The 17,702-nt window shown below is 41.7% G+C and overlaps 1 protein-coding gene across 1 annotated transcript in view; it reads left to right on the forward strand.

The window, feature by feature from the left end:
- The first annotated feature begins 1,553 nt into the window (after positions 1-1,553).
- Positions 1,554-17,702, forward strand: part of LATS2 (large tumor suppressor kinase 2) — a 50,064-nt gene continuing 33,915 nt past the window's right edge. Inside the window, exons 1-2 of the mRNA XM_065644336.1 lie at positions 1,554-1,838; positions 6,412-6,992. Coding sequence (XP_065500408.1) covers positions 6,654-6,992 — 339 coding nt within the window. The 5' untranslated portion in view covers positions 1,554-1,838; positions 6,412-6,653. The remainder of the gene's footprint in view (positions 1,839-6,411; positions 6,993-17,702) is intronic.

Here is a 17,702-nt window from a genome sequence, read left to right on the forward strand (position 1 = left end):
CAGGTATTTGAAGATTGCAAAATGAACCACATTACCCTGCAATATTCTGCCGATGTTGGAATCTGCCCTGAACCTAATGGGTTTCTTCAGCTCCCCAGAGTTGGACGTTTCCTCCCCCCTCGCAATATATTCCAGTCGATGACACTATTGAAATTCCAACATTAATTTATATACAATAACTGGCTGGCCTCAGATGAGATGCTAAACAATTTCTGTGCACCAGGCTACGTTTTTCTCATGAAATGCAGCACTCTATTGGCAGTCACTTCTCCTCCCAAGCCAGCATAATTTATAAGCACTACTGGCAGTTTGCATAGAAGGCATTAAAAAAACCCCAAACAAACAAACAACAATGAAACAGATGATGATAAATAAGCCCAGAAAAATATCCTTAGATGGGACTGTCCACAAGTGATACTACTTACAAAAATAGTCCCCGTGGCTTGGAAAGGGCTGTAAATATAGCTGCCATCCTGGAAAGACAGTTATGCACAGACTTCTCTTCATACGTGCCCTCGGTCCTGTTGAAGACACTGGGACTAGTCCCATGATTAAAGACAACCATGTGCCTTAAGCATTTGCAGGACTGACATTTCCCCTGCACACCATCAAAAACCTTTCCCTGCCAAGCAGAGCGCCTCTGCAATGGGTGTCTCCCAGCGTTGCAACAGGATTTCAAGAATTTTGAAGTTTTATTTTCGGACTGCAGGCTTCTTCCTTGTCAATGATCTAGATATATGCACGTATATATAGGAAAGCTTACTTTCTTGTTGTTCTTACTATGTATTAATATTCCCTGGTCATGGCTAGTGTGTGTATCATGCTGAAGGGTCAGAGCCAGCCTCCCACATCCAAACACTGCTGTATTAGAGTGGGATTTTTCTAACCGATAATTGTCTTTAATAAAGACCACAGAGACATATCTAAAATCAGTATGTTCCGACTCTCATGAAAAGCAGGCTCAGATCCAGGCAGCTCCATAATGAGGTCAAGCATGAGTTTTGCATCCAAAAATCCTTTGCAGCTTGGGTCTGCATTTTTGATCCGGATGTGAATTCCCTGGCTGCCCCTCTCTGGCACCTCATAGCCCCCTTGACGCGACAAAATACATGAAAAATAAGTAACCTCTCCTCAAAAAAAAAAAAGAAAGAAAGGCAAGCCAGAAACCAAAAGCAAAGCCCAAACAGGCACTGATTGCCCCGCTACTTCATGTGTGTGGGGTTTAGTTCAGCATGGAAGGAATAATAAAAAAAGATGATCATCGCAAAACTCACACTTAAAATGAGTTTGGGGCGCCCAGCAAGCAGATGGGCGCCTCCAAGCCGCCTCCCTCAGCCCTTTTTACCTCAAGGGGCGCTGGCAGCGCCATTCCCTCACCCCCCTCAGCCACCCCCCTCCCCAAAACCCGGCGCGGGGGGGTGTCTGTGGGGCGGGGGTGTTCTTTGTGAGCGGAAAGAGTGCTACAAGCTGCCAGTAAGCCTCGGGAAGGGCACCTCGGGGAGAGCGGAGGTGAGCCCGCTGTGGCGGGGGCCGCCTGTCCGCCGCCCCCCGGAGGTGCCACAGCCCCGAGCGGCCCTTCCCGCCCTGGAAGCCCCTCCCCCCGCTGGTATGCGCCGGGAGGGGCGGGGGAGGGGGGAGTGGAGTGACGCGGGCGCCGCGGGTCACGTGACGCGAATGGAATGCCAACAATGTAGCGAATGTCCCGACTGCGCCCCGCACTCGCTGCCCGGGACGGCCGAGGGGGAGGATGGAGACCGGCCCGCGCCGTCGGGGTCGCCGTCGAGTGGTTCCGTGACGGCCCCCGGTAGGCGAGCGACGGCGCTGGGCGCCCCGAGGAGGTGAGCGAAGGGGGGTTTGGCGGGGTGCGGCGCCGCGGTTTCCCCTCAGCAGCGAGTGTGAGCGCGCCCCCCACCAGCTGCTGCGGCCTGAGGGGAAGGGGGCGCGAAGGCGAGTCGGTCCTGGAGGCGGGAATGGGCGTCCCGTGTGTGTGTCCCCCTCCCGGGGGCAGCCTGGGCGCTCTGCCCGCACCCTCCGACATTTTCCGGACACCCGTGTGACAGCCCAGCCCTGGCGGGGTGGGAGGGGGGGGTCCTGCCTGCTTGAGGCCTCTGCCCCGGGCTGGGCATCCCGGCTTCCCCGCCGCCGCGGGGTGCCCCAGCAGGCCGGAGCTGCTGGTCAGCGGCCCAAGTTTATTTCGGGAGCTTTCTGCCTGCGAAAGGGCTGGGTTTGGGGCTGGGGGAGAAGGGGGTACTCCCGCCTAGCACGGGGGCTGGAGGCGACGAGCCAGACCCCGCCGGGGTGTCTCTGGGGGCCGGGGAGCCGAGCGGGGGCACCCGGAGCCCGCAAGGTCCCGTCTGGCTGCGGGGGGGCCCCGCTGTTCCCAGCCAGCTGAAGGTCACTGCCAAAATTCAGTACTTCACCACCCTCTCTGCTGCCTCGCGAGTGGTGTGCGTGTTGAAATACCCCCTTCTCCGGCAAAAGCACTCGTGCAAATGACGCGGGAAAAAAAAAAAAAAAAAAAAGCAGCTTATTTTGAGTGTCCAGGCTCTGTGGTCAATTACTGCTGGTGTGCTGTGGATGGGGAAGGTGAGCTGCTCCCACAACGCTGGATTGGGCCAGTGCTTATGGTTGGCAGTGGGACATGGGCAGAGTTACTTTTGGACAGTTCTGTTAGCAGGAGGAAGGAGAGGAGGAATGATTTTTGGGAAAATACTTCAGTTCTTTTCAATTTCACTGTGTGCCCACTTACAAAGGGGAGCACAGTTTCTATAATAACAAAATTCCTGAAACAGCACCCAGCCCCGTTACAATCTTGGGCTTCAGTACAAAGTGCTTCCATGAATTTGTGATCCAAAAAAGCCAAAGCAATACCTGCAAATTGAGAGAGGGAAGGCAGTTGTAGCAGTTTCTTAAAACTTTGCTCCTTCCTTCTGCAGTGATAGCTAGTTCAGCTCACTACAGTGCCTGCACAGCTATAGTGGAGGAAGCAGCTCGCCAGCTTGGAGTTTAGGACTTAGCTCCTAAAACACAACTGAGCTTTGATTTCTTGCCTCTGTCCCAGCTCTGCAGAAACACTAGCACATACAGCCTGTTGGTGAATGAAGAGACAGGAGAGTGAATAGCTAGTGCTGCTGGGGTGACAGACATCAGCATATAATTTCAGTGTTGTTGGTTGGTTGCTGCCAGAGCAGCTATTGGTATTTCTCAAATGAAGAAGAATGATGTTATTCAAAAATTGTTCTAACTTGATGCAATTAAAGTAGTGCTACGCTTATTTGAAATAGTGTCTCTTCAGGATAATGGACAAGCTTCTAATTGGTGCAGAATGCATAACATTTTGGAAAAAAACCCTTAGGTTTGTTTAGTCAGAATGGCTTGAAGCTCAAAAATAATTCTGAAAAATTGTTTCTTGAGATAGCAGGAAGGCTATTGATACATTAATGCTCTAGGCAAGGTGCAGATTAGAAGGATTTGGAGTTGTCCAAATCCAGATGTACAGTCAGAAATCCTCAAACAGAATTAGGCACAGTACATATCTTTTAAAGCATACAACCCTTTTATTTTTTGTTAAAAATGCGAATCACAGGAAGATTTTAAAAAGCAGGCAGCTTGTCTTTCTTTGTAAATCACCTGTAATATTTAATGTTCTGATTTATTGGCTTATCTTACATATTTAGTTAAAAAACCCTTCTGCAAAATATTAAACACGTTTGCAATTAGCTCCAGTACGTACTGCTGTTGCTGTTCTCATTCGTGCTGTCTAAACGATCAATGTTTCTTTCTGGTTTAGCAGTATTGTAAATGTAAGCTGAGGAAGTTGCCAGCTGGCTTGACTTAGCATTATTAGACTCAAGCTAAGGCTAAAGGTCACAAAAGTTCTTTATGTGAAGCATGTGTGTAAGTGGGCAAGCAGTCCTTTGCTGCAAAAAGGTGGGGGGGTTGGAAGCTTTTCCAGCGTGTCCCAGGCCTCAGGATTGGCACAGGGACTGAAAAGGAAGAAAAACTCGGATTCCTAAACCCAGCCATATGGTGCCTGCGGCTGTCAGGAAAAGACAGACAGTTATAGACCCAATTAATTGCTCTGTATATTTTGAGCACTAGCTACTTATGATGTCATCCTAAAAAGGCTGCAATACTATTGGGTTTTGTTTGTTTGCTTGTTTTTTGTTTTTTTTTTTTTTTTTTTAACAAGGCTATGTATTATCTTTTGCTATATTCTGTGTAAGTAGACAAAATCATGTTCTTGGGATCTTTCCGTCGCTTTTGTCTTCATTGAGAACAATGAAAACTTGTTCTGTTATCACCTAGTAGCTGATCTCTTTGTGGAAATATCAAAATCTAGGTGAGCATCTTTAGCACTTCCCTTAAAACAAATGACAAACCCTGTCCAATGTGCATGTGGGCATTTATGTTACTCTTAGTCCCGTATGAGTTAGGGCTGCAGGACATCCTTGGAGAGTACCAAGTGGAGGAGCTCAAGACCTCAAATACATTATAGGTGTCTTTCAGTAAACTGGGCACTTAAATCTTAGAAAAAGAGGTTGACATGGGTGCCCTTCATTGTGTGTTCTCAAGCAGTTTGATCCTAGAGCTTTCAGTGTAGAGCTAATCTACCACCTTTCAGCTAAGATGTGGATCTGGACTGATGTTACACTGTACAGAGATTTCCCATTAGAGCAGTATGTGGCGTGCATTGTAAGAACATAACATGTAGATCATATCTCGAGTGATTTATCTATGCCTCTGCATTTCAAACTGGTGAACCATCATAAAAGTCTGGGGTCTGACTTCACTGTTGCATTTCAGGCCTTGGTTGTAGAGGAAATCTTGTACTAATGAGGAATTGGTGATGGGGTTCAGAGGTGAATGTGCCCAGATTCTCTTGGCCTTCACAACAGTAAGCTGTTCACTTTGTGGTGAGAAGTGATAGTAAGTATCTGGAAATGGTCGTATAGTGTATTGTTGGGAAATACTATAGCTGTCACAGGAAGAGCTGTTGCAATGAGTTAGGTTTTAGTATAAGCATATGAAAGTAAATAACAATACTTTTTGGATAAAACTATAGCTGTCACAGGAAGAGCTGTTGCAATGAGTTAGGTTTTAGTATAAGCATATGAAAGTAAATAACAATACTTTTTGGATAAAACTATAGCTGTCACAGGAAGAGCTGTTGCAATGAGTTAGGTTTTAGTATAAGCATATGAAAGTAAATAACAATACTTTTTGGATAAACTATTTCCAATGATATGTATATTACGATCAGAAGTGAAACTTCTTTTAAAAAAAAAAAGAAAAAGGTCAACTTCTTGACGACCTAAAGGAACATGCAGTGTGTTACCATCTTCTGTATTTGCAATTTGAAAACAACTGAACAAAATTCTAACTTTGCACTTTGCAAGTGCAGATACCAGCAGCAGAAGCAAAGTTGCATAAGCAGCATCAACAGCGAGATGACATTTCTGATTAAGCTATCTTTCTAATCCTCTTCTGAATGCACCATTATTTAATGTTTCTATGATGGTGATGCCACAAAGACTTATTTAAAGTAGGATTCTTGTTGTAACTTGGTGCTGCATGGAGATTGCAAGTTGCACAGTAGCTCAGCTCTGCTGTGTAGTTCTCTGCTGCATGTCAGAAGGGATGCATAAAGCTGTCTCAAAGTCCTCTTTTTGCTGTGTTGGGATGCTAACTGAGCTGATTCTGCCTCTTCTGCTGTTACTGGGTAGCTCCATCTACCCCTCTTTTCCCTTCCCTATAAGGCACAGCTAGTGAAATATCATACATGCATCCCTCCCTTCCCCCTCCCCGCCCCGCCCCTCCCCTCTCTCCCCCCCCCCCCCAATCCTTCTAGTTCTGGGGATAATTCTTACCTTCAGACTTTGCTAAGATATTCACGTGGAAAGGCAAAAAAAATCTTGTCTTGCTGTTACTCACTTTGTTATTGGAATACTAGCAGTTGCTATGGTTAAAGTCATCAATATTTCCATTATAAATCTTCTTCATAAACTTCTGAAACTGAGCTGAGCTAGTGTAAAACAAAATCTTTCATGAGCATACTCTTGCCTAATTATGAAATAGGATAGGCTTGTCCAGGATTTGGTTATGCAATTGTGTAGGAAACTTGCCACAGTAAGGTCCTGTAAAATTCTTAAAGACTGTAGTTTTTAAGAGTTTTGTTTTTATATATTTTGAAAATGAAACTTTAAAGAAAAATGAGTTATTGGTTATGTTGAGAAAGCCTTTTGGAATCCTATTTTTGAAAACAAAGTGAAAATCGTTAAAGAGAATCCAGCTGTGACAGCTTAATAGGTTAAACTGATTCACTCTCATGATTAATTGTCATGCCGTCCCTTCAGAGACATTTATAATATCAACTTAATTGCATGTACTTTCTATTTTCTTTTGTTTCAGACACTGTCAGTCTGCAAAATGATGATTCCAAGGATTTTCATTTTCTGTAGGAAACATGAAGATCGTGAGCTGAAGTAAAACGCTGGCAGAAATTTATTGAGAATTTTGCCTTTTCTTTTTCTCTTCAAAGGATTATGTTTACAAGAAATTGATACCATCAAGCAACACTTTTTTTGAAATAAAGTAATTCAAAAAACCTAAGACTAAAGCTGTATTTATGCTCAGAGAAAACTGGATTAACAATGAGGCCAAAGACTTTTCCTGCTACAACATATTCTGGAAACAGCAGACAAAGGTTACAAGAGATTCGAGAAGGTTTAAAGCAACCATCCAAATCTTCAGGTCAGGGACTACCAATTGGACCAGGCAGTGAAACTTCTCTGGACCATAAGATTTTAATAGGGAAGGATGCTGCAAGGCAGCAGCAGATGAGACAAACGCCCAAGTTTGGACCGTATCAGAAAGCTCTGCGAGAAATTAGGTATTCTTTGCTGCCTTTTGCTAATGAGTCGAGCACTACAGCAGCTGTTGAAGTAAATAGGCAGATGCTTCAGGAGCTGGTGAATGCAGGCTGCGATCAGGTACGTATGAGTTTGGAGGGGGGATTGTCACTACCTTCAAAATGAGTTTATCCTCAGGACTGAGGAAAGGATTTTGATGGAAGTTATCAACAAAATGCACTGAATCTTCTGGCAGTTGTGTTGCTGTATGACTAGCAGAGTAGATGCATTTACTGTTGAGAGATGCGTCTAGTATGGGGTTAATTCATGTTAAAGATGATCACGGTGACCTCTAGGATTCTCTTATGATTTCTCCAGTTGGTATATAAGGTTGAACAGGGTAGCTTGTCTTTCACCTTGCCCCACCCCCACTTTTTTTCCTCTCCATACTGGAACAAGCCTTAGCTATGAGTTGAATTTTATCTAGCACATCTAAACTTGGTTCACTATCAGAAGCAACTAGAAGAAATTACCGAGACTGTATATGCTCTTTGAAAAAGCTCACTCGCTGTTTGCCAGAAGCAAGTGGAATCGTCTAGATGTTCAGCAAGCAGCAGTGGTTGGGTGTACACCTTTTCTTCCTCGCCTTCTCTGTTCTGTCAAGAGGTGGTAGCCCTGTCTCAGATAAAATACTTGGCGCAGAGATGCTTTTGTCATTCCAAGATTGACGCTAGAATGTATTCTTAATTCAAAGACCATTCACCTGGTGCAGAACATGGTCTTTGTGTTGAGCTGCATTCATCTTGCATGTGACTCCAGTGCTGGTGTTGACTTTCACCTCTGTCCAGGAATAGTTCAAAATTTTGCTTTTTAGAGATGAAGTGCTGTTTTGAGTTCAGATTCTGATTGTTAAAGAGGCAACTTTTTTCCCATGTGATTGAATGGCAGTTGTTGACAAACCAAAACATTTCCATTTATAGATCTTGATATAAATTAGAGAGATTTAAAACCAAAATGCTTTCAGAGGCATTTCCTTGATTTCAAAACTTAACCCCCCTCCACTCATGGCAGAGTGTGATTCTCTTGGCTCTCCTAGACTATATTCTGAATCTATGTAACGAAACTAACACCAGGCATTATTATAATCAGTCTGCATTTCTCTGTAGCTATATAGACATTAATTAGTGCTGTTTCTATTCCAAAGAGTTTATGCTATGTGAGATAATCAGAGAGTAGATTGCAGATCCAATGAGAAATGCTACGGTACAACTAAACACTTCCTCGTCCAGTGAACCAAGATGCTGTGCTGAATTATTTTACTGGAGAAGCCAGGGATTTTCTCTGATATTAAGCATCCCATGAAAACACAGTTTTTTAGAACTCCACACTCTAAATTTCCCTAGCAGTTTAGGATGAGAATGCTCCCTATGCATATGAGCCAAGGTTAAATGAGCACAGCTGGATTCTGGATTGGAAACATGGATTTGGTAGGTTACATGGATAAATTGTTCACACACAGAACAAGCTTGTTGGACTGAAATATTGAAAAGTACTTTGAGCATGCTATAGCATAGGAATGTTAAGCCAATGTATAAAACAGAAACACCTGAGCACCTGTTAAAATGTCTTGGTATTAAAGGCAATGAAATGCACTATATATGTGAAGTTTTTGATATCTTTAGCTATTTTGACTTCAGTGTTCATGCAATGTTATTACTTCTCTTGGAACAGTGAGAATGAGCCCAGTTCTGACTGATGTGGAGATTTTTGCTACCTCATTAAATTTGGCTGCACAATTTTGGTTGGTGTTTGGTGTGTGGGGAGGGGTGATGGTGGTGGTGTTGTGTGTGTTGTTTTGGTTTTTTTCCCCCCTCACTGACCATGATGCTTCCATCCTCACATTTAGCTTTTCTCCCTAGCTGTGACTTGTTGCCTCGAGATGACATTATTGAGCCTATCCCTTAGGTGTGTTTGGTGTTCAAACCTAAGCACAAGCAGGATCACATTTGGCTAGAGTCCAGACAGGGTTCCAAAACTGGAGTCTTATGGCTAAAAATGCTGGGTTTCCTAATGTGGGTCCAAGCCATAGGAAGGTTGACTGTCCTGGAGGGTTGTGAATGAATGAAGCTTCTTGAGATGGTGTGAAGGGTATCTGGCCCCAGGAGTGGCATGGTGTAGGGCAACAGACTTGATTACAACTTCTGGATTCTTCTTTTCCTCATAGTGCCTGAGCTGTTATGAATCAAATGCTGAACAGTGTCAGAGCATGATATGTAGTAAAGCGGCCATCACAAGCTACCCTTTCACTGCTTGTGAATCAAAGCCTTTGAATGCCTACTGCAGGGATGTGTTCTGGAGTCAGCTAACAGATCAATAGGACAAGGGGTAATGGTTTTAAACCAAAGGAGGGTAGATTCAGGCTAGATATAAGGAAGAAATTCTTTAAATTGAGGGTCATAAAATACTGGCTCAGATTGCCCAGAGAGGTGGTAGATGCCCCATCCCTGGAAACATTCAAGGCCAGGCTGGATGGGGCTCTGAGCTACCTGATCTAGTTGAAGATGTCCCTGCTCATTGCAGGGGGGTTGGACTAGATGACTTTTAAAGATCCCTTCAAACCCACACTGTTCTATGATTTAAAAGAAAAATGAAGACTGCTTTGGTTTCTTTGGGGATAGTTTTCTTTAACTCTGGACTGACTGCTAGTGTGAAGTTAGTAAATGGATATGGAATCCTCTCCCACTCCCTGAATGCCAGGAGCAAGTATTTAGAGGTTAAGGATTTCAGTCCATGAATACCTAATGGTCTACTTGAGCCTTCCCTTACAGCAATCCTGCAGAGTACAAGATCTTACGCCTCCTCATTGTGCTTCGCAGTGCACTAATCAGCTGTTTCATGGCTGCAAGCATCCTGAAGTTGGCAATTTGTCATGAAAAGCTCTAATCATGTGTGTTATAGGAAGCTGTGAAGAATTCATAGGTTATTCAGTTTGATTTTATGTGAATTCCGCTTTCAAGTTGGATTTGGGCTCATGCTTTTTGGCCTTCTAGATACAGCACTGGAAAGTAATCCTAACCTTGTGGGTAAATTTGTTTTGGTGCATGTTATGCAAGAATCAGGATTCTTCTTCAGTTGGCTTATTGGGCCACAATAAAGATTTTTGGAAGGGTGGAGGGGAGCAGTGCCAGTTAAGGAAGAAGTATGAATTTTAGAGGCTGGGGAAAGGTACTTCTATTTATTTCTTTTATTAGCTCTGCTCATCTAACATATCTGTAGCACGGTTAGATTTTAACAACCACCATTTTACATACTACAAGGTAGTAACATAAATATAGGGTTTATAGCTCCCTGTTCTGCCTTAAGTGACTCTAGGTTTTAAGATAAAATTGAAGTTGGTTTAATTAAATAAAAAGGAAACATCATGACATTTTATTACTTTTTTCTTGCTCTGTGAAAGACCCACACAGGCAGGAAATTGGTTATAAGCTGGTTGGTAAATTTGGCAAGTATAGAAAATGCAGTGTAATTCACGAAGTAAATACAAAATTCTTGTGTCTCTCAGTCATCATAGGTGTTACATGTGAAAACAGACTTATTATTATTATTTTTTTTATATTGATTGGGAAGTTGCCAGTGCCCTTTTAAATGACCCATATTCTTTCACAGAGATTTCTTTTCAGCCATTGTGTAGCTTATGATTTTGTAGTGAAATCCAGCGCCTAAAACATAATGGAGACTTTGCAAATGACCTGAAAGAAACCGGGGTTAGTTTTCTTTTTTTTTAAAGAGATACAAAACAGAATTACACACATAATTAGTCATACTTCTTCTCAAACAAGTGGAGTAACTTCTCTGTGTTTGCTTAAGTCATCTTTTCAACAGTAATTATTTAGCAAATTTCAATCAAAAATAATTAGTGCAGCATAAATTGTTTTGAAACTTGTGGAACATGACTGCGAAAGCCTGGACCTTTTTTGTTTGAAAAGCCTGAATCCAAAAGCAGTGCTAATGCTACTGTTCTTTAGTAAATAAAACTCCTTGGGCTTGGAAGTGTAACTTGCAGTCACTGCAGAGGGACAAGAGTGTGGAGCGTCTGTCATGCAGGCTGGTAAACCGCTAGAATCACCTGGGGCAACTGGATGGGGCTTGGGGTGTGGTGGTAAATGCAGCTGCTGCTGTGGATTGAATTTTTCTAATGAATAGATGCAATTGAGCATATGATCAGGGACATTCCAGCAACCTGAATGGGCTGTACTGTACTTACTGTACTTCCTTAGAGCATAAACAGCCACTGACATTGTAATTTAGAGTGGGCTGCAGCAGTTCTAGATGAACTGTGGAACATTACACTCTTTAACTTTTTTTTTTCCCCCTCGAGCAAACTTCTTTTCTTTGAGTAATGGTGCATTTTCTGGGTGAAGATTTCTAGACATGGTTTGTTTGGACGGCTATTTTTAAGGAAAAAAAAAAAAAGGTTTAAGATTTTTTTACAGGATATCTACTTCCAGTAACATGCGTCATGTACTACATACTGTACAACTATGTGAATATGTGAAGCGGAAAAGTTCTTATGCTTCATTTTTTCCAGAGGCTTTTATAAATACCTCTAATAAAACATGTGCCTCACCTGTGCCAATATGAGAACATTCCAAAGGGGAGGATCTTTGGACACTAATTACAGGGTCTTTCAAGGAAATGGAATGGTGCTTGTGGGTACTGTAATGTGTCTAAGAATATCAGGCTGACCATCTTGTCCTCTGTGTTACACTGACTTCATGGAATTCACTTTGTAGAAGTGGGGTGGTCTTTGTTTTCATTCCTTCTTCTTGCAATCCAGGATTCTTTTGGTCTCTTCATTGTGGATTGCAGCCTTTTTATTCAACCCATGTGGCAAAGGTTCCACATTGATTTGGGAACTACTGCTTGATTTTTGGGAAAATTTGAGAATGAGGAATACAGTACTTATCTCAATTTAAACAAATATTTGCACTTGTCTTAAGGGAAATTCTGCTATGCCAAATAGATCTTGGGCAGAAAGTCCTTTTTATGTTTTGCATGTTGAATTAGTATTCTGGTTTTTCTTTTCTATATAGGGTTTTAGGTCATGCTTGTTCACATATAATCCATGTGTCATATGGCAGTGTGTTACTGAGCAGTATGACTTACTGCTCCAGTGATAGGATGAAGAGAGGAAGCAGATACAGTGCAAAGTTTTGGTTTGGTAACAGGCAATGCATGGCTGGAGTTTTGCTTATAGTAAAGTATCTGTTGTGATGTATTTGTTAAGAGGACAAGTCTGAAAAGACAGCTTGCCTTCAAAGTGGAGGATAGCAAACTTGTAATAGCCCTGAGAAAATGACAGAATTAATTTAATAACATTTAAAAAAATTGTCTTCTGCTTGGGTAGATTTTACCTGTGTTAGAGTTCTGCTTGCCCAACTATTTACCAAAACCTCCAAGATGAACATCTTAGTCGTCTTATGAGTGTTGTAGGTACAGGTTGTTTTTTGTTAACAGCTCATTCTTCAGTCATTTTTCATTAAGATTGCCTGGGTTATTCTGTGGCAAGAGTCATTACAAGCTACATTGCAGGTCAGGAGGAAATAAGTATTCTTGAGTTACAAGGAGAAAAAAAGGGGGCTTCAAATGAGGACAGTCACAGCTGAATGCAGGAGAAGGATTTTATTTTAGCAGTAGGTTTGATAATTCAGGTCAACAGTCTCTTGTGTGTTCATTTGCCTCCCTCATTTGAAGGTAAGTTGTTCACTCTGTCTTTGCTATGTGTGGAGAGCTTGTTCTGTAACCTTTTCCTATGCTTTTTTCTTTCCAACCTCCCTTTTGGGGTTCAACCTTTTTCTTATTTCTGAGAAATTTCCAGTATCATCCAGTGTTCTTCCATCGAGGCATGTAAGGGATTGTTTTCCCACCAGTGTGCCTGAAGTTAGCCCATTAAGTCATTTCAGTTTTCAGCTGCCTCAGAAAAGTTAGTCATAGCTTTCCAGGGTCTGAAAGCACGAGGTGAGGAGCACACCTGAGCTGATACCAGCTGTCACCTCTATCTTCTATGTCATTCTCTGTCTTCACTCTTCCTATGTTGCTGTCACTTCTTCATGACACTGTCTTAGTTAATATACTTAAATCCTCTGTGTTACGATGCAGTTCCTACACTGTATTTGGGAAGGTGCTCTTGGCTTTGTGTAAGTGTAGCTTGGAGTGTGCTCTTGTCCTGCAGAAGGCAGGAAAATAATTTTGTCTTTTCCCTTGCATTTTCATGGTGGTAGGAAGTATTCCTTGGCAGCTGGAGGTGATTCCATGTACTCCTTCACATGACAAGATGTGGCTTCTTGACAGCTGGACATCAATACAGCACTGAATAAGACTGTAGTATGTTTTAGTCTCTGCCTTTTATTATTGTTAGTCTCCTTTCTTCTTTGGCAAACTATTGAATAACTTGCAACTTGGTAGTAGGATGATGTTTGAAATGACAGAACAGGAATCAGATGCCAGACTTCAGCTGTAAATAAGTGTGAATCTTATTTTAAACTAATGCTTCCCTATTCCTCATGTCCCAAAATCATTCTAGAAGCTTGGGAGTAAATATAAAAGTCTAAAATTATATTGCTGTAACAGAGTGTAAGATTAACTTGCATTGGATACTTGAATTGTATTTATTAAAATCTAATCTTCAGGAGAAGGTTGAGCTATGGATTTTTTCTTTTAATAAAAGAGGAAACAGTTTTATTACAGTCACTAAATATTCTGCATAAGCATTAACTTCAGTCTCTGAATAAAAAAGCCCTCGTGACCAAAAGTAAAGATTGCCATTATTATAACAGGAAGTTGATATCACAATAGTAGTAGGGTGTAGCTGTTCCTTTTGCTTTTTTTTGTTGTTGTTGTTCTCAGCCAAAATATCTACTGTTCTTTTCAGCTTGTGTTTGAGAGGAACCAATGTGATTTTATGCTGAGACTGAAAAATAGCATCTCTGCATGGGGGTGGGGTGTTTTTTTGGTTGAGTTTGTGGGGTTTTTTCATTCTCAAAAAATGGAATGATGCCTTTAAGTTTAAATTTCCATAGAGTACTGAATGCAAGGCTTTTGCATGCTGCAGTCTTTAGAGGTAAACCAAGATGTGCATTTAGAACTCTTTTAATTCAGTCTAGGAATGCTTTTCTGATAGTTGCCAAACTAAATAAGAGCTTACGTTAAAGCTACTAATTGAGTATCGATAGAATGCAAATAAAAGCCCGTGACTACTTCTCATGTGATATACAGGTACGTGCCATATTGTGTGGAGTGCTTTTGTTTTTTCCCCTCCCCTAAAGCATGGCTGAATATACATAGAGTAACTTACAGTGGTATTCCTTTTTCCTCACTTTTTTTTTTTCTTGCTGTACCTACAGGAAGAAATGTTTTGCAGATATTTTGAAGTTACTTGATCAGCAGAACTGAAACTAAGTTAACGGGAACTAAAAAAAAAAAATGGGGAATTTCATCTGTATCCTGTGCAGAAATACTAATACTGTCACGAGATAAATGAGTTTATAGTAATTTAAGTTACAAGAATGTAGCCAGGCATTCAGTTGCATAGTATAATCTGCTAAGCTGAAGGGAACTAAACTACCTTTTCTTCCATTTTATAAATAAAATATAATTGCCAGATATTGTCATATTTGCCCAAGGGCAGAATGAAGTTACTGTGACTGCATTTTCTGAAAGCATGGTGGTATTACAGCTGTGTGTCTGTTTTCTGGACATACTCAAGATGCTGGCTGGATTCTTACCAGACCACTGTTGGAAGGAGAAACAGTGACCAGCATGGTCATGCCCAGGAGGCAGGGACTGAGGATCACACCAGTGTTGCTCTGAAGGTGAATGGTTATGTGCTACAAAGCGCAGCAGAAGTGGTTTTTGGTTGTGAGGTTGATTATGTCACTCTTGAGCAGGTCACAGCTTGTTGACGCTCCCTTGGGCGCAGCATTCAAACCCTGCTCAGCCCATGTCTCGTGTGTGTTGTCCGTGTATCTACACAACCTATTATAAATCAGGCTCCAGTACATATGTTCTTTGTTCCTTGGGTACCAGCTGTTTCTGTGACTTGCAAATGCATGTATGCAACACTATCTAAAATCGGTGAGGAGAGACATGAAAGAGACCTTCAAGTCAAGTTTTCGTGGTGATGGCAGCTGCTGGTTTTCTCATCTGTTGGGTATGTTCATTAATTCCCCACTATTGCCTTGTTTGTTTGTTTGTTTTTTAAAAAGTCTGTCTTAACAAACAGCTGGGCAGGCCCAGGTTTTCCTTTATTTGACTTAGGAAAATATTCTGTGGCTGGATTGCAGGCTGCCTCACTATGGATGTAGCTACTCTAGATGTTTTACAACCAAGTACTGCTGGAACAAACACAGCTCAAACTAGTACAGTCTAGGAGGGACAGACACCCTGTTTGTTTGCTTAAAGCTACAGATGTATGTGTTGATTTGGGCCTTATCATTACATAAGTCGTGTAAAATACATTCTGCTTTTTTCACTCCTTCTGCTTATGTTCATAACGCAATCATGAGTATAGCTTAGATCTGACATTTTTATGTTGCTTGGAGCTGAAGCTTAGATTGGAAAATGCTGATCCTTATTTTTAGGTTTTCATAATTCCCTGGCTTTTCAGAAAAAAGTAAAATTGAATATTAAAATGCCTCCAATTACCAAAATAGAGGCTGAAGTTGCTGTGGCATTGTGGTCTTTGGTGTAATCCTACCATAGCAGCAGCAGGCTTGTGTTGTCCAGACTTGAGAGAGATCCCAATTTCCCATCTTCAGAAGATGCGTAAATAAAGCCTGATGAAAGTCAACTGATCAAACTCTTGCTGTCCACCTGCTCTGCACGTCTTCTGCTGGTCACCCAAAACACTGTTGCTGCCAGAGTATTTTCAGCTTCATGTTACTTGGCAGCTGATGTGGCTTCTGCTGAGGTGGTCCTGTCGGCTCTGATCTTGATGGGGTCTCCCAGCTATGGTTGCAGCACAGCAAAGCTGGGTTTGTTCTCATGGTCTTGTCCCGCCATCTGGACTGTCGCTGACAGTCCACGAGAAACTTCTTGTATACAAATGGACACATAGCAATTAGGTTTCACCCCAGAGATGCACGTGTGCATATATGTATTATGATGACTGAAGTGCTTGCATAGTACCAGTTGTTTGTGGAGAACTTAATCTGTAGGATTTGGTACTGCACTGAAGATTTCTTTTTTGGTCTAAGTAAATGAGATTCTAACATTGGAGGCCATGGTCTACTTCCAAGCAGTGTAAGAGAGAGATTTTCCCTGATGAGAAACTTGTACTCTTCATTTTAACTGCATCCAAGCAATTAAAAATATTTGCCCAGGGAGGCAAGGGATGAAGAGAACAGGAGAGGATATGAAAATACTTTAAAAAAAATTTCTAGGTCAATTAATTTCAGAAGGCTGAAGCCAAAGAAAGCTGTGTACCTATAACTTTGTCAGGCAGGTAACGGCTATGGCAGGGACAGCCTGTGAAAATAACTATACTCTGTGCTGCTTTAATTGTTGTCAGTGTATGTGTGTGTATGTGAAAATTACTGAAACACGTTTTCTTCTACACATTTAAAGAAATACAAATGCAATGTAAATGGTAAAATGTTGAGATTTACGTTTAGATTGCCTGAATGACCAAGCTTTTTGCAGCTGTTTTCTATGTCCATCGTTGCTCTAATGCATGATTTGTAAATTATTTCAGCCGAAGCATGCAAAGATACAGTGTGTTACTCCTCACATACATAAAATGCTAGAAAGAAGACTGCTGATCTAGGTGATAATAACTGTTCTTGGGCTTCAAAGAGATTGACTTGATAGCTAGTTATGTAAAATTACTCCTGTGTCTTTATATGGTTAGTTTTGGATTTTATCCACCATTTATGAATCTGTTGGATATGGGTTGTTTCAAAACAGAAGAAAATGTCAGCACAGACTTAGAGATCACAGTTGCTGCTCTGCAGCTTCCTTCTCTCCCTGTCCATTTTGTTCTTCCACTGTATCAACTCTGAACTATCTTCAAGGCTATTCAAATCCATACCTTACTTTACCTGTTGTCTTATTGCCTTGTTTTCTCTGCTCCATTCGTTTGAATGACTAATATTCAACACTTCCTACATGCTTTTCTCCATGTGCTTCTGAATACCCTAAATTAGTTATTTTTTTATAATGGCAAACTATTAAGAAAGAACTCTTCTATAGACTTCAACCTTATTTTTTAGATTTGATGTGACATCCTAAAGAATTATAGATGCAACTGTAATGTGACTTTCACAGCACACTCTGTATATTTTAATTTCTGCATCTCTTCTTCCATTCAGAATCAGGACTCCGTAGTCTGTGCTTAAACTAGCCACCTGTCCCACTTGTGCTTTTCCTCCAGTTTTGCTGCAGTCACTGGGTTCATTCCACCTTCCTGCCAGATGTCAGTTGGATAAAAGTGCATAAAATCTAATTTAATCAATGTAACTGGAACCTTGGAAATATTAATATGTGCAGGGTATCCTGGCTTACAAAACAAATCTTTGACTGTCCTAATTTAAAATATAAAAAGTTGTGGCCTTATGACGGAGAACTTTGAATCAAGACAAATCCACTCCATATTGGGCTATTTTTGCCCTGGCTCCAAGAAGTGCTGAATAATTTTCTCCAGAGATGTGCATTCCACCTTGCTGGGGCCTGTTTTTTCTGATTGTCCCGCACAGTTTCTCGATTGTGTTTTTAGATGATCCCCCGATTGCCTGTGTAATGTGTGCTGTCCAGACATGGTAATGACCAGCTGGCCGTGTGCTGGAGCAGGGTGGA

This window comes from Caloenas nicobarica, chromosome 1 (genome assembly GCF_036013445.1).
Source record: "Caloenas nicobarica isolate bCalNic1 chromosome 1, bCalNic1.hap1, whole genome shotgun sequence".
NCBI lineage: Eukaryota > Metazoa > Chordata > Aves > Columbiformes > Columbidae > Caloenas > Caloenas nicobarica.